This window comes from Sminthopsis crassicaudata, chromosome 3, assembly GCF_048593235.1.
Source record: "Sminthopsis crassicaudata isolate SCR6 chromosome 3, ASM4859323v1, whole genome shotgun sequence".
Lineage (NCBI taxonomy): Eukaryota > Metazoa > Chordata > Mammalia > Dasyuromorphia > Dasyuridae > Sminthopsis > Sminthopsis crassicaudata.
In genome coordinates, this window is record NC_133619.1 from 398,340,693 (window position 1) to 398,363,908 (window position 23,216).

Genomic DNA, 23,216 nt, shown 5'->3' on the forward strand with positions numbered 1-23,216 from the left:
TTCCTTCCCTTTCTGCCTCTTCCTTCCTTCCTTCCTTCCTTCCTTCTTCCCTCCTTCCTTCCCTTTCTGCCTCTTCCTTCCTTCCTTCCTTCCTTCCTTCCTTCCTTCCTTCCTTCCTTCCTTCCTTCCTTCCTTCCTTCCTTCCTTCCTTCCTTCCTTCCTTCCTTCCTTCCTTCCTTCCTTCCTTCCTTCCTCTCTTTCTCTCTCTCTTTCTCTCTCTCTTTCTCTCTCTCTTTCTCTCTCTCTTATCTATCTGTTTCTGTTACTTTCTCTTTCTGTTTGTATGATTGCCTTTGTCTGTCTGTCTGTCTGTCTGTCTCTCTCTCTCTCTCTCTCTTTCTGTGTTCTATTTCTGTCTTTTACTTTCTTTGTCTGTTTGTCTGTATCTGTCTGTCTTTGTCTCTCCTTCTCTGTGTCTTTCTCCTCTGAATCCCTATGTTTTATTTATCCTCCAGTCTACAAGGTTCCTCTGTCCTAAATGTGCCAAGGCTCCAATTCCTTCTTGCTCTATTTTAAAGTTCCCAGCTCACGTGGCCCCTCTACTAGGAGCCGGCTCCCCCAAGACCCAGGCTGGTGGCCTCAGATAAATGCAGGGACATTTTTCACAACTCAGAGCCAGTCCTGCCTTCCCATCTGCCCTGGCTGCTCTCATTTCCAGGCTGCCACTGGCATGCCTCTGAGCTCAAAAAGGAAGAATGATTTACTTTTACTTTTGTCCCTTTTTAATAGGCTCCTTCCCTCCAAGAAGGTATCATTTACCTCTGTCTCCATATCTCCTCCTCCTTCTTCTTGAATAACAGACTATGAGAGGACAGTCTTAACAAAGGTTGACAGATACAGTATAATCAACATTACTGAGCGCCCTCTGTATATAGTGCTCAGTCCTAGGGCCCCATCAGAGATATAGAGGGAAAAGACATAAATATTTCACCCTTGGGGAGCTCACAATCTAAAGAAGGTCAAATAGGATAATGAATATAAAGCATTTTGTAAATTGTAAAGAGCTATTTAAATATAAACCATTACTGTCATCAGTTATCCACAAAATCCTAATCCAATACCTGCTCAAATTATATTATGAATAATAATGAGGAGGATGAGGAGGGAGAGCGACACATATAATAGCTACACATAGAAATAACAATTAATATCAGGCCACTTAGCCATGTATGTGAATTTATGAGCTTTGAGAGCTCAAAAGAGCAAAAGGAATGAATGACTGAAGCTGGGTGGGGTTAGTCAAGGTAGGCTTCCTGGAGGAAGTGGGTTTGAGTAAAATTTTGAAAGAAAAGAGGGATATGGGTCAGTAGAGAGAAAGCTTAGAGGAAGTATTCCAACAGTATGGGAGGGTAGAAAGAGCACTAAATTTGGAGTCTGAGGACTGAATTTAAATCCTGATTCTGCCACTTATTCTCCAAATCACCTTGTATAAATACTTAATCTCTTTGTCTTGTTTCCATCATCTGCAAAGTAAAGAGATTATACTAATGGGTCGCTAAGGTCCCCTTCAACTCTGAAAGGTATCACCCAACGATCTTATGTGAAGGTTTGAAAACAATATAGAATGAATAAGGATTCAGAAAATAAGAAATTAAGATTGAGTGGAAGTAGACTCATTTTGAAAGTATATATAAGAGGAAGTTAAGAGCCACTATGATATAGAAGTTCATTGATTAGCTGTATGTTCTTGGACAAATATAGAGAGCCTCACTTTCCTTATCTACAAGATGGGTGATCAGACTAACCAATTTCTGAGATTTCTTCTAGCTCTGAGAAATAGTTCGACTCTGGCTTTCATCTCTGGGAAACCAAAATGCCAGTGGGGCTATGTCCTAATTCTCTTGCATTGCTACTTTGATCAGATTCCTTCTGCTACTATTCTTTCCTCTACTGGAGTTAGATTCCAAAGCTCTCGATTTTAGTCTTGGCTCTGTTAACTGTGTACCGAGCACAAATTATTCCCTAGAAGAGTCTCATTTTTCTCCTCTATGAAGTAAGTGGTTGGATTAAATCAGTAATTCTCAAACATTTTGATTTTCAAGTTTCTTTATACTCTTATTGAGGTGAAACCTCGAAGAGTTTTTTTTTTTAATATGGGTTATATCTCTTGAAACCCATCATATTATAAATTAAAGCTGATAAAATTTTAAAATATATGTTAATCATTTAAATGTTACAATGAACCCATTACACTAACATAAATAGGATATTTTTATCACATTAATTATATTTCCATAAGAAAAATTAGGAAGAAAATGGCATTGTTCCACTTTTTCCCCAAATCCCTTCAATGTCTGGCTTAATAAATGATAAACTGGATTCTCATGTCAGCTGTAACATTCAATCTGTTGCAATATGTTGTTGTGGTTGAAGTATATGAAGAAAATCCAGCCTCATACCAATAGATAAAGGAAAAAGGGAGGGTTATTTCATCAGGCAAATTCCATCTTAGTATCATTATAATAGTAGTTTTGACTTTGCAGATCCCCAAAAGGGTCTTGGGGGGACCCTCAGGAGCTCATCTTTGAGAACTGTTGAATTTAAATGATATCTAACAGCTCTTTCAGCTTTGCTGTTGTTTGATTCTGTGATCTTGCCCATGTCTCCAACTGCTTAGAATCTCTCATCTAGTGGGGCAGAGATGGAATCAGCAGGGAAGTCCAGCCCCACTTATTTTAAATAGCCTGTGGCATCGTGAAAAATAATCAGGTTCCCACAGCTGTGAAAAGATCTGTAATTTATTCCAGCTGCCCTTCTGATTTCTTCTGCTATCCCCATTTTGAACCTCATCAGGTCATTGTCAACTTCCTTTCTGACCCTCTCAGAAAAAAAATCACAATAAGCAGTTTAATAGCCCCTTGAGAAAAAGAAAGGAAATAGTATCAAAGACCTTAGAAGAGGTGAGGGGAGGAGACCATTAGCACCTGTACTGAAGGAATTCTACTATCATACTTAGCATTGGAAAGCACTTAGAATAAATCTTGTCCAAATCTCACTTCATCACTCAAGGTTATTCAATTAATTAGTGACAGAACTGGGACTCAAACCCAGTCCTCCTGAAATCCAATACTGGATTCTGTTTGCATTAATGACTAGTCCATAACCAACAAACATCTACTAAGTACTTAGATTGTGGAAGTCCCACAGAAGTATAAATGCACAGTCTGCCCTACTTTGAAGTAGCTTCTGATTTTATAGGGGAGATAAGACATATTGAAAAAAAAAGAGCAAAATTCAAGTGTCCTAGAGGATTTGAATTGAAAGGGAGATTAGCATTCTCAATCATACCCACTGCCCCTTGACAGTTTTATATTTCTGATATGACCAAAAGCTACCAACTTCCTTCTCCCTGATGATAAAAAACTGTTACATCCCTACTAATCTAGAGACCTTAAATTGGGTTTCTTAACATGGGGTCTGAGAAGAGCTGAAAGCTTGAATTGAGATTACAGCTGTGTGAGTAGAGGAAGAGAATGTGCATGAAAAATGTAAAAAGAGAAACAATAGAATTTGACAGTAAAATGTAAGATGAGTAGAAGTGAAGAGTTGACGATGAGAATGACCCTGAAGTCGAGAGCCTGAGTGACTAAGAAAATTGTGGTCCTTCAACAAGAATAGGGAAGTTCAGAAGGAGAAACAGTTCAGAGGAGAGGATGGGACGATTCAGTCCATGTGCTCTATAAAGCACATGAAATCATTTTAAGGCAACTGCAGGAGATGATGACCTAAAAGTTAGGTACAACAACTTCCCACTGCTTGAGTTCCATAAGTTAATAATTGTATGGCCCGCGAAAGATGTTATAAATATCCAAATGGCGTCAGGAGAAAAAAAGTTTCCCCACCCCTGGTTTGGAAGGAAATTTAATGAATTCTCTTTTGGACATTTTGAAATGCTTATGGAACATACAGTTTAAATGTCCAAAAGTTGGTGATATGGAAGACTGGAGTTCAGGATATTTTATACATATCTGGGAATCATGTGTACAGAGATGATAATGGTACCCATGGGATCTAATGAGTTCTTCAACTGAAATAGTATAGAATGAAAAGAAAAAAGGGCCCAGGAGAGAACTTTGGGGGATATCCCCATTTAGAATATCGAGGAGCAGTCTTCAGATAAGAGAACAATTAGGAGAGAGCAATGTCACAAAATCCTAAATAAAACAGTATACAGGAAAAGATTTTCAAGAGTTTTAAATGCTTCAGAGGTGAAAGAGGATGAAGACTGAGGGGAAAATAACTAGGTTTGCTAATTTATAGATTGTTGGTGTCTTTCAAGAGGTCTGTTTTAGTTAAATGTTAAATTTGAATCTTATATTGTAAAGATTAAAAAGGGAGTGAAAGGAGAAGAAATGAAAGCACCATTGTAGGTGTCTCTTTTATAGGTATATTTCACAAGGAATTTAACTACCAAAGGGAGAAAAGACAAAAGAAGATAGCTTCAAGTGAGAGTTTTTTCTCCCCAACTCTAAAGAAGACTTGGATATATTTGTAAGCAACCCAGAAACCTAGTAGATAGCTAGAGATTCATGAAAAGTGTAATGTACTTTGTACAAAGTAATAGCAATATTGTGGGATGATCAACTGTGAATGGTTTTGCTATTCTCAGCAGGCTGAGCTTCCTCCAATCCAAAGACTACTCTGAAGGACTTAGGATGAAAAATGCTATCCATACCCGGAGAAAACTGATTATGTCTGAATGCCGTTAAAGCATACCTTTTTTTTCCTTTATTTTCCTTGAGGTTTTTTGTTTTTGGGTGGTGGGGGACATTTGTGTTTTCTTTCACAACCTGACTTTTATGGAAAAGTTTTGCATAACTTCACAAGTGTGGGAAGTGGGGTGGAAGGAAGGGAGAGAGAAAATCTGGAATTCAAAGTTTTAAAAACAAATGTTTAAAATTGTTTAAAACAAATGTAAGTAGAGATTAAAGATGAGAGGAAGAAGGAAAAGGAGAATATATATATATATATACATACATACATATATATATATATATATATATATATATATATATATATATATATATATATATATATATATATATATATATATATGGAGAGAGAGACAGAGAGAGAGAGAGAAGAGAGAGACCAGAGACAGAGAGAGAGAGGAGAGAGAGAGAGAGAGACAGAGAGACAGAGAGAGACAGAGAGAGGAGAGAGAGACACAGAGACAGAGAGAGAGAAGAGAGAGAGAGGAGAGAGAGAGAGAGAGAGAGAGAGAGAGAGAGAGAGAGAGAGAGAGAGAGACAGAGAGAGGGAGACAGAGAGAGGGAGACAGAGAGAGAGAGAGAAGAGAGAGACAGAGACAGAGAGAGAGAGGAGAGAGAGAGAGAGAGACAGAGAGATAGAGAGAGACAGAGAGAGGAGAGAGAGACACAGAGACAGAGAGAGAGAAGAGAGAGAGAGGAGAGAGAGAGAGAGAGAGAGAGAGAGAGAGAGAGAGAGAGAGAGAGAGAGAGAGAGAGAGAGAGAGAGAGAGAGAGAGAGAGAGAGAGAGGTAAGAGGAGGAAAAGCCCAAAAGCCCTCGAGCAACTTACTGGAAAAGATGGTAGAGTATGAATAAAAGATAGATGTAGAGGGGTTTGCCTTGGCAAGAAGAAGGACCATTTTTCACTTAAGATAGGAATGAAAGAAAAAGTAGTAAGGGAAGGTGCCTTAAATATGTGAAAGGAAGAGATTAGAAAAGAAAATTCTGAATAGATTCAATGTTTTAGTGATGGTGATGAAGTCCTCAGCTGAGAGGGTGGGGAGGATTCAGTGACATAGGAGGTGTGGGAAGAAATGAGAAGGGTTAGAGAGCAGAATGCCCTCTGGATCTCATTTTCCCCATATGTAAAATAAAGGGGGGTAGACTATATTTCTGAGGCTTCTTCCATCTCCAAGTCCTGTGATCTCATAACATTTCCAATATTGCTTGGTTAGCCAATGTCAGAGCCAGGACTAAAGTAGTTGTCAAATGGATGATATAAGAAGTGAGACCTCTGAGGTCTCTTCTAGCTCTAAGTTTATGATTCTTTAGATCTTTGAGTATCATGAGATCAGAGGAAGGTGAAGTCACTATGACCCTGCTATGGACACAAAGCAGATGATAAAGTTCTTGAAGACTCTATAAATTCTTGTTCAGACATCTAACTTAGTCCTAAGGGGGAAAATATTTTTAACTGAATGAGAAAAAAACCCATAGGACTAGAGATATCTATACTCTTAACCTCTTCTCTCTCCAGAGAGTAACCCCCTCCTACATTATAGCTATTGGGATGTGAGTCAGGCTACTTCCCTTCCATTTTTGTCTTGAACCTCAGTTTTTCATGCCCCTCCAGATCTTCAGTGCTGACACAGCTCAATACAAGCAAGGATGGCCTTTAAGAAAATAGTCTTTAAAGACACTGTCTACTATTGTTTTTCTTTCTTCCCCAAATCTCTAACTTATCTGTAAATCTATATGTTGATATGGTGTCTAAGAGATATTCCCAATGAGAGTTCTTGGTGTGGATGGTATCTGCTGTACTTATCCACAGCTGGATTTCATCTACATTTTCTGGGCTTGTTAAAGACCTTGGAATTTACCACATATTTGTGTCAGTGTGAAAAGTGCCTGCCAAGTAACAAGAAGGTTTTTATCTTAACATCAGTATTTTGATGAGTTTATCAAGGAAGACATAGCTTTACGTGTCCAGGTTAAATTAATCTGAACACATTAATGTTCCTATTAGGGAATATTCATTAATGTTGTCCTCAAATCATATAGAAACTAGTACCAACTAAAATGGACTTTTTCATATCATCTTGTCCAATCTCCCTATTTGACAGATGAGGAAATGGAGACTTGTCCTGGAATCTCATCTTTCTATTAAACACCCCCCCACAACCTTTTACTTTTAAAGATCTTTGATTGGTACTTTTAAAATCTTCATACTATGTCTTCATACCATATAATTTCTGGAACCACTCTACCCTCTCTCTAGATAAAGCCCTCTCTTATTACAAAGACAATCAAAACAGTTAAAGTAAAGCCAAAACATCTGATAACAGTGAATGCATTTGGTCATATGTATATGCAACATCCTTCCCTAGTATACACCCATACATACCTTTCCCAGAAAAAGAGGAAATAATTTTTATTATCTGTGTTGTAGGAACCCCAATTGATTTTTTCCATTTATTTAGGAACTCTCTTTAAGTGATAGTTTCATTTATATTGTTTATTAGATTATATTTATTTTACTTTCCATTAGTTCATACAAATCTCCCCATGGTTCTCTGAATTCCTTCTATTCTTCATTTCTTACAGAGCATTCATTATAGTCATATATCATAATTTTTCAGACACTCCCCAATTAAGAAGACATTCACTTTGTTTCCAGTTCTTAGCTACATCAAAGAGTAAATCTGAGGGCATATATTGTCTTTCTTTGACTTCCTTGGTGTATATGCTCAATAGTGCAATCCCTTAAATAAAGGGTATGGACAAAGTCGAATCACTTTAATTGCATTGCTCTTAATATTCAGACTGGTTGGATCACTTCGCAGCTCCGCCAATAATGTGTTACCATACCTGTCTTCACACAGTGCTTCTGATGTTGCCTGTTCTTATTCTGTGTCATTTTTGTCAATTTTCAAAGTGTGAGGTGAGACCTAGTTTTTAAATTGAATTTCTCTTATGGTGATTTTGAGAGTTTTTAAATGATCACTTATAGTTTGTACTCCTCCTTCAATTTTTATATCCTTTGAACATATCTATTGTGTAATGGCTCTTATTATATATGCCTGAATTCCATATAGAGGCATATATCCATCTCTCTCTCTCTCTCTCTCTCTCTCTCTCTCTCTCTCTCTCTCTCTCTCTCTCTCTCTCCTCTCTTTGTCTATCTGCCTATATATCTACCTCTCTGCCTGTCTGTTTGACATCAGACTCAGAGATTTACCAGATATTTTCCCATTCTCTTGATTTTATTCTTCTTCTGTCTTCATTGATGTTGTTTATGCATGCACTTTTAAATTTTATGTAATCAAAATGTTCTATTTCGTTGTTTATGACCTCCTCTACCCCATGTTTAGTTAAGAATTCTCCCTCGAGCCATAGTACCTTATCTCATTCTCTTCTAATTTTTTTAATGAGACGACATTATATATTCAGATTTTGAGGTTACTATGGTATATACCTTTCCCCACTCTTCATGATGATTTCAGGGGGAGGGTAGAAAGGAGAATTATGATTCATGTTCAATTTTGGGAAAATTGAGACCCAAAGAGACAGATCATCTTGTTTCTGTGGCGCAATGGAGATTTGAGAACCCTGGCTCCCAGACAATGTTCCTTTTAATTTTTTATAGTTATGAGCAGGCAAGCCTGAATAGCCATGACTAGAGTTTAGTACTGAAATTAAAACTTACAACAAAGTTAATCTAACACATATTTAAGGGTGTGCATAATCCTCACTGTGCTGCATGGTGATTAGGAGTGAATGGCAAGTAGTTGCCTTAAATGATTGTAATTAGTATTACTTTTATACAACCAGGCCGAGCTTTTACAGGGCTTTTTTCTTCTCTTTGTCAGTGCTCCAGTAGCTATAATCTGCATCAGTGTGACAGTTTTCCTTGATATTATGAACATCTCAATCCCTTTTGCTCTCTCTCATCCTCCCTCTCCACCCGCCTCCCCTCCGTACACAGTTGGGGGTGGGGAAGACAGGAGTCAGGATGCTATAGAGCCTCAAGTTGGTTCTGTACCAGGATGGATAGTTGAGTATGTTTAACCTGGAAAAGAGAAGATGCAGTTGGGGGAGGGGAGGAGAGAACATTATAGCTGTCCTCAAGGATTTGAAGAGCTGTCACTTAGAAAATGAATCTGACTTAGTCTGCTCGGCTCCAAAAGGCAGAACTAGGAGCAATGGATAGAAGTTACAGAAAAACAGATTTAGGTTTGATTATTCTAAGGAAGAGGTTACCAGACTTTCTTGGTTCAAGGTGCCCTTACTGTCTCAGTAATTCTTTCATTGTGTCCCTCAGTCAGAAAGAAAAGGCCAAACTGTTGTATTTATTAAATATAATTTGATTGTATTTGTTCAAATTGTTCGAACAATTCAATAGGTATCTGCATTCTAATAACATAATAGCTACCCTTTTTCTTCTTGAAATTTTAAAATCCCTGTGAATTTGTTAGGGCACAGTGGAATGCCATGCCACAAGGTTTCAGAACTGTGAATAGAAGGAAAAACTTCCTAACGGGACTACCCCAAAGTGGAATGGTTGGTTGTCCCTCATTATAGTGCTACAAAGTCTGGTGCCAGGTTTTTGGGTATGTTGTAAAAGGAATTTTTTTACATTTGTGATTTTGACTAAATGTCCATTGATGTCCCATCCAACTCTGAGAGTCTCTCACACATACCCAGAGACAGTGTGATAGATTGGCTCCTTTGGCTTCCCATGATGCTCTGCAGTATTCCCTATGCATACCCCCCATGTTCTCTAAGAGTTTTTGAATATTATTATATTATATTCATCTGATGTCTTCTTTACTGCCCAGGATTCTGCACAGATGGAAGTCGTAGAGATTCTGGGCCCTGAAGGATGATGAGGGCAGGATTTGTATTCTTAGTATCTGGGGACTTTGGGGGAGGAGGCCAAATGTACTCAAGTATAATAATAACAAATATAATGGTGATATAATAATATGTAAGAGAATTCCTAATTTAACACAACTGGTAACTGCTCTCTTCAAGATTTAAACACAGATTTCATTACTTTAGGTTCAATGTATTTTCAAGCATAGCACAGCATCTCTTAGACAGGGGCCATCTAATCCAGCCTTCTCAAATGATGACAGATGAAACTATTCCAGGGAGACTGATTTGTCCAATATCATGCATGTATTAATTAGCAGAACTGAGATCTAAATTCAGGCATTAGAACTCCAAATGCAGTGTTCTCTCCACACTCCACCTTCTACCCTTTCCACATAAATTTATTCATTTATTCCAAATGAATAAATAAATAATTCACTTATTCAACAATCTATATTAAGCACATATTATGTCCAGTGAAGGGTCTAAAGGGAGTAGGCTTTAGGTCTCAGAACTATCAAAGTAACTAGGAATATGGAACACTTTTATCCACCCACAATAGCAAGGAATAGATCTCTTACAACAGGGCTGTTTCAGCTTGTCCAGTTTAAGGAAACAGGGGACTTCCCTAAGGTGGGGAGAATTAATTCAGTACTCTGTATCTTTCTTCCTTTCACAAGACATTTTATTGCTTGCTTATGAATAAGGGGACTGCCATGGGCCCTGAATGGACTATACACTGAAAAACACATCTCATAGTCATGTTTTCCAATAAAGTGGAGAAGGCTGGCCAATCTTACAACTATTAAGAAAGCAAAGAATGAATTGGTAATGGTGTAAGATTGAATTGGTGAAGTTTGTATGTTCCAGTTAGAAGAGGGAATAAAAAGTTAAGCAATTAATAGTTAGATGCTTGTCAGAGCTCCAGTTTGAGTTGTGATTGGGATATTTTCAGGATAATCATATGCAAGTTGAACAGATATTTCCCATGGAAAAATCCCCGTGATCAGCATTCTTGCCCATAGGGACACACTTCCCTAGAATTTCTTCATGTTGTCAGTGTTCTTTTTTTTGTTTCCTTCATTCAGTTTTAATTTTATTTTTTCTTAATTACATGCAAACATTTTTAACATTTGTTTTTCTTTTAATTTTGTTTTAAATTTTCTCCCTCCATTTTTACCCTCCTTCTTCCTTGAAAAGGCAAGCAACTTGATATTGATTATACATGTGTAGGCATGCAAAATATTTTCATATTAACCATGCTGTAAAGAAAAAACACAGACAAAAAAAGAATAAAGAAAGTGTTTTTTTAAGTTTAGCTCAATTTGCATTCATAAATCATCAGTTCTTTCTCTGGGAATGGATAACATTTTTATCATAAGTTCTTCAGAATTGTTTTGGATCGTGATATTGTTGAGAATAACTGATTTATGTTACAATATTTCTGTTAATATATGTCTTCTGGTTCTTCTCATCTCACTTTTCTTTTTTTTTTTTTATTATTATATATATATTTTATAATATTATCCCTTGTATTCATTTTTCCAAATTGCCCCCCCTCCCTCTATTCCCTCCCCCCGACGACAGGCAATACCATACATTTTACATGTGTTACAATATAGTCTAGGTACAATACATGTGTGTGAATATCATTTTCTTGTTGCACAATAAACATTAGAATCCGAAGGTACATGCAACCTGGGCAGACAGATATTAGTGCTAACAATTTACATTCGCTTCCCAGTGTTCCTTCTCTGGGTATAGTTATTTCTGTCCATCATTGATCAACTGGAAGTGAGTTGGATCTTCTTTATGTTGAAGATTTCCACTTCCATCAGAATACATCCTCATACAGTATTGTTGTTGAAGTATACAGTGATCTTCTGGTTCTGCTCATTTCACTCAGCATCAGTTGACCTAAGTCTCTCCAGGCCTCTCTGTATTCCTCCTGCTGGTCATTTCTTACAGAGCAATAATATTCCATAACCTTCATATACCACAATTTACCCAACCATTCTCCAACTGATGGACATCCATTCATCTTCCAGTTTCTAGCTACAACAAAAAGAGCTGCTACAAACATTTTGGCACATATATGTCTCTTTCCGCTCTTTAGTATTTCTTTGGGATATAATCCCAGTAGTAGCGCTGCTGGGTCAAAGGGTATGCACAGTTTGATAACTTTTTGGGCATAATTCCAGATTGCTCTCCAGAATGGCTGGATTCTTTCACAACTCCACCAGCAATGTATCAGTGTCCCAATTTCCCCACATCCCCTCCAACATTTGTCATTATTTGTTCCTGTCATCTTAGCCAATCTGACAGGTGTGTAGTGGTATCTCAGAGTGGTCTTAATTTGCATTTCTCTGATCAGTAGTGATTTGGAACACTCTTTCATGTGAGTGGATATAGTTTCAATTTCTTCCTCTGAGAATTGTCTGTTCATATCCTTTGACCATTTATCAATTGGAGAATGGTTCGGTTTCTTATAAATTATGGTCAGTTCTCTATATATTTTGGAAATGAGACCTTTGTCAGAACCTTTGTTTTTAAAAATATTTTCCCAATTTGTTACTTCCCTTCTAATCTTGTTTGCATTAGTATTATTTATACAGAAACTTTTTAGTTTGATGTAATCAAAATCTTCTATTTTGTGATCAATAATGATCTCTAGTTCTCCTCTGGTCATAAATTCCTTCCTCCTCCACAAGTCTGAGAGGTAGATTATCCTCTGTTCCTCTAATCTATTTATTATCTCCCTCTTTATGCCTAAATCATGGACCCATTTTGATCTTATCTTGGTATATGGTGTTAAGTGTGGATCCATATCTAATTTCTGCCATACTAATTTCCAGTTTTCCCAACAGTTTTTTCCGAATAATGAATTTTTATCCCTAATGTTGGAATCTTTGGGTTTGTCAAAGATTAGATTGCTATAGATGTACCCTTTTTTGTCCTTTGTATCTAATCTGTTCCACTGATCTACCGGTCTATTTCGTAGCCAATACCAAATGGTTTTGGTGACTGCTGCTATATAATATAGCTTTAGATCAGGTACACTTAGACCACCTTCCTCTGAGTTTTTTTTCATTAGTTCCCTTGCAATTCTTGACCTTTTATTCTTCCATATGAATTTTGTTGTTATTTTTTCTAGGTCATTAAAATAGTTTCTTGGGAGTCTGATTGGTATAGCACTAAATAAATAGATTAGTTTGGGGAGTATTGTCATCTTTATTATATTCGCTCGGCCTATCCAAGAGCACTGAATGTCTTTCCAATTATTTAAATCTGATTTTATTTTTGTGGCAAGTGTTTTGTAATTTTTCTCATATAATTCCTGACTTTTCTTTGGTAGATGGATTCCCAAATATTTTATACTCTCAACATTTGTTTGGAATGGAATTTCTCTTTGTATCTCTTGCTGTTGCATTTTGTTAGTGATATATAAAAATGCCGAGGATTTATGTGGATTTATTTTGTATCCTGCCACTTTGCTGAAATTTTGAATTATTTCTAGTAGCTTTTTAGCAGAGTCTTTGGGGTTCTCTAAGTATACCATCATGTCATCTGCAAAAAGTGATAGTTTAATTTCCTCATTTCCTACTCTAATTCCTTGAATCTCTTTCTCGGCTCTTATTGCCGAGGCTAGCGTTTCTAGTACTATATTGAATAGTAATGGTGATAGTGGGCAACCTTGTTTCACTCCTGATCTTACTGGGAAAGGTTGCAGTTTATTTCTATTGCATATTATGCTTACTGACGGTCTTAAATATATACTCCTGATTATTCTAAGGAATAATCCATTTATTCCTATACTCTCAAGAGTTTTTAGTAGGAATGGATGTTGGATTTTGTCAAATGCTTTTTCTGCATCTATTGAGATGATCATATGGTTCTTATTAATTTGATTATTAATATGGTCAATTATATTAATAGTTTTCCTAATATTAAACCAGCCCTGCATTCCTGGAATAAATCCTACTTGATCATAGTGTATTATCTTGGAGATAATTTTCTGAAGTCTTTTTGCTAATATCTTATTTAAGATTTTAGCATCAATATTCATTAAGGAGATTGGTCTATAATTTTCTTTCTCAGTTTTCGATCTACCAGGTTTAGGTATCAGTACCATGTCTGTGTCATAAAAGGAGTTTGGTAGGACTCCTTCATCCCCTATTTTTTCAAATAATTTATATAACATTGGGGCTAATTGTTCTTTAAATGTTTGGTAGAATTCACATGTGAATCCATCTGGCCCTGGGGATTTTTTCCTGGGGAGTTGATTAATAGCTTGTTCTATTTCTTTTTCTGAAATGGGACTATTTAAGCAATTTATCTCCTCCTCTGTTAATCTAGGGAGCCTATATTTTTGGAGGAAGTCATCCATTTCACTTAAGTTATCAAATTTATTGGCATAAAGTTGGGCAAAGTAACTCCTTATTATTTCTCTAATTTCCTCTTCATTGGTGGAAAGATCCCCCTTTTCATTTGTAAGACTATCAATTTGATTTTCGTCTTTCTTTTTTTTGATCAAATTTACCAAAGGTTTATCTATTTTATTGGCTTTTTCATAAAACCAACTCTTGGTTTTATTTATTAATTCAATAGTTTTTTTACTTTCAATTTTATTGATTTCTCCTTTTAATTTTTGTATTTCGAGTTTAATTTTTGGTTGGGGGTTTACAATTTGGTCTTTTTCTAGCCTTTTAAGTTGTAAGCCCAATTCGTTAATCTTCTCTTTCTCAATTTTCTTCAAATAAGCCTCTAAAGATATAAAATTTCCCCTTATTACTGCTTTAGCTGCATCCCAAAGATTTTGATATGATGTCTCATCATTATTCATCTCACTTTTCATTAGTTCATGTAAGTCTTCTCAGGTTTTTCTGCTCATCATTTCTTATAGCACAACAATATTTCATGATAATCATAGTCCACAAGTTCCTTAATCATTCCCCAATTGATGCCCATCTTCTCAATTTCCAAATCTTTGACACCACAAAAAGATTCACTATAAATATTTTTGGATATTTAGGTCCTTTTCTTTGATCTCTTTGGACCATAGACCTAATAGTGATATTGCTGGATTAAAGAATATATGCAATTTTATAGCCCTCTGAGTATAGCTCTTAGTTACTCTCCAGAATATTAGATTAGTTCACAACTCTATCAACATGGCATTAATGTCCTAATTTTTCCACAATATCTCCAACATGTCATATTACTGATAATCTGATAGGTATAAAATGGTACCTCAGAATTGCTTTAATTTGCATTTTTCTAATTAATAATAATTTAGAGCACTTTTTTTCATACAACCATAGATAGAACCATGTCCATCTCCTTATATATTGAGCAATGGTTAATAGTCTTATAATATTTTTTATATTTATATTTATAATATTTATTTTCTTATAAATTTGATTTGTTGTATTATATGTACTTTTCAAGTTTTCAACTGAAGTCTTTATCGGAGAAACTTACTATAAAGATTTTACCCCAATTTCTTGCTTCCCTACTAATCTTGGCTGCATTGGTTTTGTTTGTGTAAAACCTTTTTTTTTTAATTGGATGTAATTAAAATGATTCATTTTACAACTCATAATGCTCTCTATTTTTTCTTTGCTTTAAAATTTTTCCTTCTCTTATACATAAATCTGACAAGTGACATATTCCATGATCTTTTAATTTGCTTATGATTATCAATGTTCTGTTTCATGCTATACAGCCTAAGACTTGGGGTTGAGGTGGAATGGGGTCCTCCTAGTAGTGCTTTTAAAAAAAAACAATAATAATAATAAAGCTAGCAATTTAACTTTATAAAAGTGTTTTTCTATGTTATCTCATTCATCTTTGTACAGATCTTTGTTGAGATATAATTTTGTCTAGAAGATAAGCCCAGGTCCCTGTTCATCTTTTCTGTCTCGTATTCCCTTTGAACAAGCTATGCAAGATTATTGTTCCTTCATGACTACATAAAGTGGGTGACAAGAAATTTCAGGGAAAATGAGAAAGTTCCACCTTATTTCTACCCCTGTTCCTTTCATAGTGGTACTATAGAACAAGTAGTGGAATTGGAGATCTTATGAACAAGAAATAAAAGATTTATTATCTGGATAATAAAGATTAATAAAGATTGTAAACAACCAATACCATTATCTAGATAAAATGTGTTTTAAAATGTTCTTGGTAACTTATAGGACAAAAAAGGAATACTTTGAACTCCTAACTTTCTTTGGGTTAGCCCTACTCATCTTTATCTGGATCCAGAAAGACAGAAGATTTGATTTGGGGCACTAATTGATCCTGAGTGGCTTTACCTGGAAACAGGTTAGCAAGTGAGTTGCCCTTTAGAAATGCCCCTGGGATGAGACTAATGAGATTCTTTAGAATTACTGACTTTTATAATCAGAAAAGATTTTTGAGATCTCCGTCTAACTCAATACCTCCCTCCATTTTACAGAGAAGGAAACTGAGACACATAGACACTTAGAAGGAAAGTGAGTTGTTCAAGGTCCCACATGAAGTTAGTGACAAAAGTTCAGTCCAGGGTTCTTTCTATTCTATTTTATATAGCAAAGAAAAGAGAGAGAGTATTATGAATTCTAAAAATGAATAATTTTAATTACATCAAATTAACAAAGGCTTTGCATGAACAAAATCAATGCAGGCAAGTTAGAAAGGAGATAAGAAATTGGGTAGAATGTTTACAGTAAGTTTCTTTGATAAACTTCGTTTACAAGTATATATACCATAATATATAGCACCTGGAACTGAAGTGGAGGGGGGTCCTCCTACTGGAGATAATAATAACAACCATCATAATGTAACAACAATAATAATAACAGCACTAGCAGTAATGATAAAGCTAGTAATTAAAGTTTTGCAAAATGTTTTGATTATATTATCTCATGGATCTTTACAAGTTTGAGTTATGTGCTACTATTACCTGTATTGCACAGATAAAAACAATTGAGGCAGAAAGAGTTTAAATAATTTCCCCGAAGTCACACAACTATTAAATAGCTGAGGCAAGATTTGAATTCCAGTCTTTCTAGTCCTTGAGTTCAGAATTATATCCAGTGCACTACCTAACTGCCTTTACTCTGCTTTCTCCCTCTCTCCTGCAGAGTTATGTCATGCCCAGACCAGTGGAGGGCTCCATGAGGATTTATAGAAGATGCCCCGGGTCTTGGCGCCTCTGGTGCTCCTTCTGGTATGGCTCATGACAGTCGCCAGCAGCCCTCATGCCCTGAGGATTGGTAAGCTCTATTCAAGTTTATCTGGGGGACAAGGAAAAAGAGGGATAAAGGGATGATGATGTCCATTGAGAGCTACCTAAGAGGAAGAATAAGGCAGTATGGACCTTATCAGGAGAAGATATAAAACCAAAATAAAAGTCTCATTTTAGGTAAACAATCTGTGACTAGTATCTCAATAGCTCTCACTGCCTTTTAATGCCATATTAGATACTGTTGAGAAGGGAGTTTGATAGGTCCGCCTCCTGCCCTGATGGAGTTTGTCATCTAGAATAAACCTGTGTTAAGCTGCCAGTTCCTACAATGTTAGGGACTGCTTATTCCTCTTTGCCTTGAAATGCCCAAGCCAGGGTCTGGCATTTAAGGAACATCCAGTGATGGTCAAAATTGATTAAAACAAATGTGAGGCGAGCAAACCATGCGTATTCTGAAACTAGCCAGTAAAGGCACTAATATATATGATGTGGAGAACAAAGGGAGTAGTCACTGGAGATTCCAAATCCAATTAGGGTTGGGATTGATGGATGAAGCCACCTGATGAATCCAGGAAGGCTTTGTGATGGAGGTGGAATTTCCACAGACATTTGAATGAAGTATAAGACGGAGCTGGGTTGATTTTGGTGGGAAAGGTGGAGAAAGTGCGTTTGCTCAAGAAAGAGGGATGGTTGTAGGTGGTGGTGGTGGTAGTGATGTGTCAGCTCTTGGTCTTCCTAAATTGATTTATGGGGGCATGAATGATACAATCATTTGGGCCAGCAGAACTCCCAGCCACACTTATTTCCCTCCCCTACTTTCTGGTGTCATTCAAGCTATATCTGGGGCAGGGTAAAGGTACATAGGAGAGAGAGTAAGATCCCTAGCACTTCCAGCCCTGCCACAAGATGTGTCAAGGAACACATGTCAACGGCAGTTGTGGAGAGTCTGAACTTGGTTCCTTACCTGGGAGTATTGGTTCTCTGAAAATTTGTGCTGACAGTTTCCCTGACTAAGAAACCTGGACAAGTGACCTGTTTATTTCCTATTCAATACTCTCCATATCCTTTTGCTGCCCTCTGGTTATAACTCCACATGCTTCCAAAAATAATAATAAAAAAGGAAAGAAATCAAATCATCCCACAGCTTCCCCCCACACCCTTCTTCTCCATTCATTTCGACTGAAACTTCAAAAACTAATTTAATTCTGTTTAGCAGCAATGCAAAACGCTTCATATCCTTAAGATGCTTAATTTATAAGATGCCTACAGTTATTCAGCATTTGCTCTGAGGTTTTTCTCCCCCGCCTCTAAATGAGTGGATGAAGCGGTAACCCATCAATTTCTATTTGTCGCTAATGTGAAGCGGAAAGGGATTCAGCTACAAATTGTCATGCTCAAGTATCTTGACTTTCCTGATGCTTGCCTTCCAGAAAGGAGGCAATAAGTGGAACTGGCACTTCTTTTACTTTTACAATGGAGAACCCCATCCCCTAGCTATCTCTACCTCTCTAGGTGACATTTGGCCAACATTCCTGGGGTTTAGATTTAAGCATTAACTCTTTAAATTGACCTGGGATCAAAGGGGTCTTCTGGATGATGTGTCCAAATAAGTCTGGTACCTTGTTGGGACAGGGAATCAATCCAAGAAGGAAAGCCACAAACAAGGTGTCTATGTGAATACCAGTTTGGCTCTTTCCTTGGCTATTTTGGGATACAAGAGTTCTTTTTTTTTTATTTTAGATTCTTCTCATTCCAGAGGGAGAGGTACTAATTATGCAGACCCAGAGGGGAGCAGAGTAGAATTGTGGGGCTAGCAGGGAAGAGAAGTAGGTCAAGAAAACACATGTGAATATGCTTAGTGGAAGGTAACCTTCCACATAGATGGACCTGAATAACAATCAATGGCATCGCCCTTTTTCTGACTGCTAAGAGGATTGGGGAGAAGCTGACTCATTGCGCTTTCTCAAATTATACTTAACACCGCAACGCCTCACATTGTATTATTTTGAGAATGTCTGCCCTTTCCTCAGCCCTCATAATGGATGGTGGTCAAATTAGGGCTGGAAGAAAGACCCAGAAATTCCAGAGATAAATAAACATCTAGCTGAAGTATCCCCCAGATCACCTTGTCTTGTCTTGTTTTAAAAATATGGATGTTTGTAAAGAGATGACCATATCAATTACCTAGGCATGTGACACTGTTTTTCATTCATAAGAGGCATGAGGTGGGAGATATAGCCACATAATCTATCCGGTTTACAACCCCCCCAAATCCAAGTTTTATAGTTGGGGTAAGAGAGGAGAATTTTATTTATGGCTATCGAGTCATCCACATAAATCTTCTAAGCTTCCACTAATATATCATTCCCTTTAGTGATCTGTCTTTTTCATATCCCCTTTGATTTCATTCTTATACTTCTCTGTCCCTTATGAGTGATGGTCTGGGACATTAAGAATCTGATGTGTGTGTGTGTGTGTGTGTGTGTATGGTCTGTAGGACATTAAGAATCTGATGTCTTACATATAAATAAACTGAGGTAGACAGAGGTGAAGTGACTTGCTTAAGATTACATAGGTAGTAAGTGTGTGAGATGGAATTTGAACTGAGGTCAGTCATTCAACAAGTATGTACTAAACACTTAATATATTCCAGGTTTTGGTGTTAAGCTCTAAGGATACAAAGAAAGTCAAAACTGGTGCTTTCAGGGAACTCATAGGCTGATGGGGGAGACAACATGCAAATAACTATGTTTATATATATATATATATATATACATATATATATAATAAGTTGGAGATAGTGTCAGAGGGAAGGGACTAGGAGATCAATATGGACTGGGAAAGGTTTCTTGAAGAAGATAACACTGGTTTATATTTGAAGGAAACCAGGAGGTGGGGATGAGAAGGCTGAGGGATCCAGACACTGGAGACTGCCAGTGAAAATGTTATGAATTTTGTTTGAGGAACAGCAAGGAAGCCAATATCATTGGATCTTTGGAACACATGGAGGGGAGTAAGGTATGAGAAGATTGGAAAGGTAATAAAGGACCAGGTTCTGAAGGGTTCTAAAACTGAAACAGGATTTTATATTTGACCAGGGAAAGGATAGGGAGTCACTGGGCTTACTGAATAAGAAGATGACCAAGAAAAATTAGACGAAGAAAAACAATTTTATTAGGGGAATATTTAAGTTTAACTGGAATGTAGAGTTTGTGAAAGGAATTAATATGAAGTAAAGGTGGTATTGATGGGTAGAGGGTAGGAGAGCTCTAAATGCCAATTTGAAATATTTGTATTTTTACCTAGAGGCAATAGAGAACCATTGAAGGTTTTGAGAAAGGAAATGCCATGGTCAAATTGGTCAAACATTATTTTTAATGAGCATGAAGAAAGGATTGGAAAGGAAAGAGAAGGGAATCAAAGAGACCAACTAAGAAGTTATCACAGCAGCTTCTCCTCACTCATTTTTGATCACTCTATCTCCATCTTCTGGTGAGAAGAATCAAAATGTCTATAGTAATCTAACCTAGAATAGGGCAAGAATGGCTCTGCTCAATTTTGCTTAGTTTTGCTGGGAAGGTTTCTTCTCAAGTCTCTGAGAGAGTTTCTTTCAGTGAGCCTCTGTCATTCCTAGAAAAGAGAAACGGGAAAGGAGTTAGACAAGCTGGCCTGGCATTTCATTCCAAGGAACCCTGGCTACATAAATAACGATAATAGCTAACATGAATATAACACTTTATAGTTTACAAAGTGCTTTCCAGATTTCATAATATTTGAGTTTTACAACCCTATGAGATAGTAGCTTAGGCATTATTATCTCTATTTGAGGGAGAAAGAAACAAACTCCAAAGAGGTAGGATGACTTGCTTAAGCAGTTGAGACTCAAATCCTCATATTCTGACTCCAAATATAATGAACTTTTAAAGGAAGGGGTACGTCAGTACTTTATATGGAGAAAAAAAACAACTTGGTTTTCACAAAGGAAAAGAAGGTGAATCATTTTTTTAAAAAGGCTGATAAAGTTAACTTTGACTGCCAGAAAATTATATAATCAATTATTAAAGAGATGGCATATGAGACTTTAGAAAAGGAAGTGGTAATCACTATTAATTATCATAGATCATCAAGCTTAAGTGATGCCATACTAACCTCATTTCCTCTTTTGATAGGATTACTTGAGCAGTAGATGAAGGGAATTTTATAGACTTCATATGTCTGAATTTCAGTAAAACATTTGATAAAATTTTTCCTGATATATTTATAGATAAATTAAAGAAATATAAACTGGATGGAAGTAGCACTGGGTGGATTTGGTAATGATTTGGTAATGACTGGACCGCCAAAATGTCAGCATCCCACAACTTCTGATTACAAAAGTTCATAACCTCTGGCAAAGTGATGCTCAAATGTATATTAAGTGGTTCAGAGCATGTTCAAGATTCAATTGTTGTTAACTCACTAATCTTTTGCATCATCACTGCCCAGCTCCGATATATTCTGTGTCTCCGGAGTCTGCCAACTTGGAATAGAGCCCATGGAATAAGGTTTTCCCTATGACCATACATATAACACAAGAGACTTTGGGAATTGTCCTGAGATACACTGATGCTATAAGACTTATCTGATTAATTTGCTTTCCTGACAGGATAAAAAGATATACAGGATAATGACCCTTTGTATAATTTTGGCCCAAAATCCTATACTCTGTCTGCTTTTATTAGTTGGCTTCAGGAAGGTTTAGATATGAATAGGCTGGGTTTCTTTATCAAAGTTATTGGCTACAATTGATGCTTTGCTGTTCATAGATCAATTTTCTATTGAAAGTGTGATTGGTGCTTTTTGTGGTTCTAAGTATTAGTGGAATAGAGGGGCCTGTATTATTGTTGTTAAAAACTTGGTGATTGATGGATTCATATGAACCTGTAGGAAGCCCTCCATGTGCTATGGTGTGATTGCCCTTTTTTTATTTAAAATTAAAAATCAAGACTTGAATGAAGTTATTCTTATCAAGTTTGCAGATAATAATGCAGGGTTGTGAGTAGATAACAAATTGACTGTCAGGATCAAGACACATCTGGACAGTCTAGAATGATATGATAAAATTGGATAATATGAAACTTAATAAAGATAAATGTAAAGCTCTAAACTTGGATTCAAAAAATCAACTCCAAAAATATAAAGTGGAGAAAACATTGTTAGAGAAAAGTTAGTATGAAAAAGGCCAGGCAAGTTTTAGTGAAAAGGAAGCTAGTATTAGCCTTTTAAAAGATTACTTTATTCAATTGACAAAATCTACTTTCTTTTTCTTCCATTTCTCTCTCATTAAAAATACAAAACTTGTAACAAATATACAGTCATGCAAAACAATTTTTTTTGTTGCCCAAGTCCAAAAAACTTAATATAAGTCAATTGCATAACATGACAAAGCTGATTAAAGGAGTGATTGTTCTTCTGTACTCTTCCGTGGATAGAACATGTTTGGAGTATTATGTTTGGTCTGGGTGCTTAATTTAAGAAAAACTATGATAAGATGAAAATAGTCTAGAGGATGATAGGTAGGAGGTGAGGCTCCTGGGTAATATTTCATGCAAATGTCAATTAAAAATGGGGATATTTAGTGTGAATAAGAAAAAAACTTGGGATGAGAGGGAAGTGTAATAGCTATATAGCTTCAAGTATTTAACAGATTTCATGTGGAAGCAGGATTTGACCAGTTTTACTTGACCTCAAAGAACAAAATTAGACTTAAGTTTTAGGGAGATAATTTTTGCCTCAGAATAAGGAAAAATAACATTTTGTGATGCTCAAAGATGAAATAGGGCTGTTTCAGTTTGTAGTGGATTCTTTATCAATGGAATTCTTCAAGAGGAGTCTGTATGATCACTTCTTATTAATGTTTTAAAGTGAATTTCTATTAAGTATAGATGGAACCAGATGACCAAAGAAGTTCATTTTCACCTATTATATTGCATAATTCTATGACACAATTGGCATATGCTTTGCTACAAAATAAATTTAACATAAATTAGAAATGCTGCTATATTTGATTCACAAACACTAAAGGCATATGTATTTGTATGTATGTGTGTGCATTTCATGTAGTCGTATAATATATTTCCATAAGTATTCTTCTATATTTTTCCATGGCTCTAAACATGGGATTTGGCTAAAATTAGGTTAGGTTTCATTAACTTGGATAAACAGAGATGCGTTCCACCTTGGTTTTACAGGGACCCAGGCTTTGCTGGCTAGGAGTATTTGGATAGCAAGATGATGTAGACCAGCTGCCGGGCTTCCCAATAGCCCCTCTGCTCCTTGTTTGTGTGTGTTTCCTAGAATTGTACTGAATTGTTGTTACTGATTTGTTTGTGGTGGGTAGGACTGGCCAGACACATTAAGTACACACTGATGGGGAAATGT

At 36.5% G+C, this 23,216-nt stretch overlaps 1 protein-coding gene across 5 annotated transcripts in view; it reads left to right on the top strand.

The window, feature by feature from the left end:
- Positions 1-23,216, top strand: part of GRIK4 (glutamate ionotropic receptor kainate type subunit 4) — a 680,228-nt gene that overhangs the window by 241,060 nt on the left and 415,952 nt on the right. For all 5 annotated transcript variants that reach the window (XR_012488209.1, XM_074302596.1, XM_074302599.1 and 2 more), the window contains one exon: positions 16,693-16,824. Coding sequence is in view for 4 of the 5 variants with exons in the window: in XM_074302596.1 (XP_074158697.1) it covers positions 16,743-16,824 (82 nt within the window). In the remaining variant the exon portion in view is untranslated. The remainder of the gene's footprint in view (positions 1-16,692; positions 16,825-23,216) is intronic.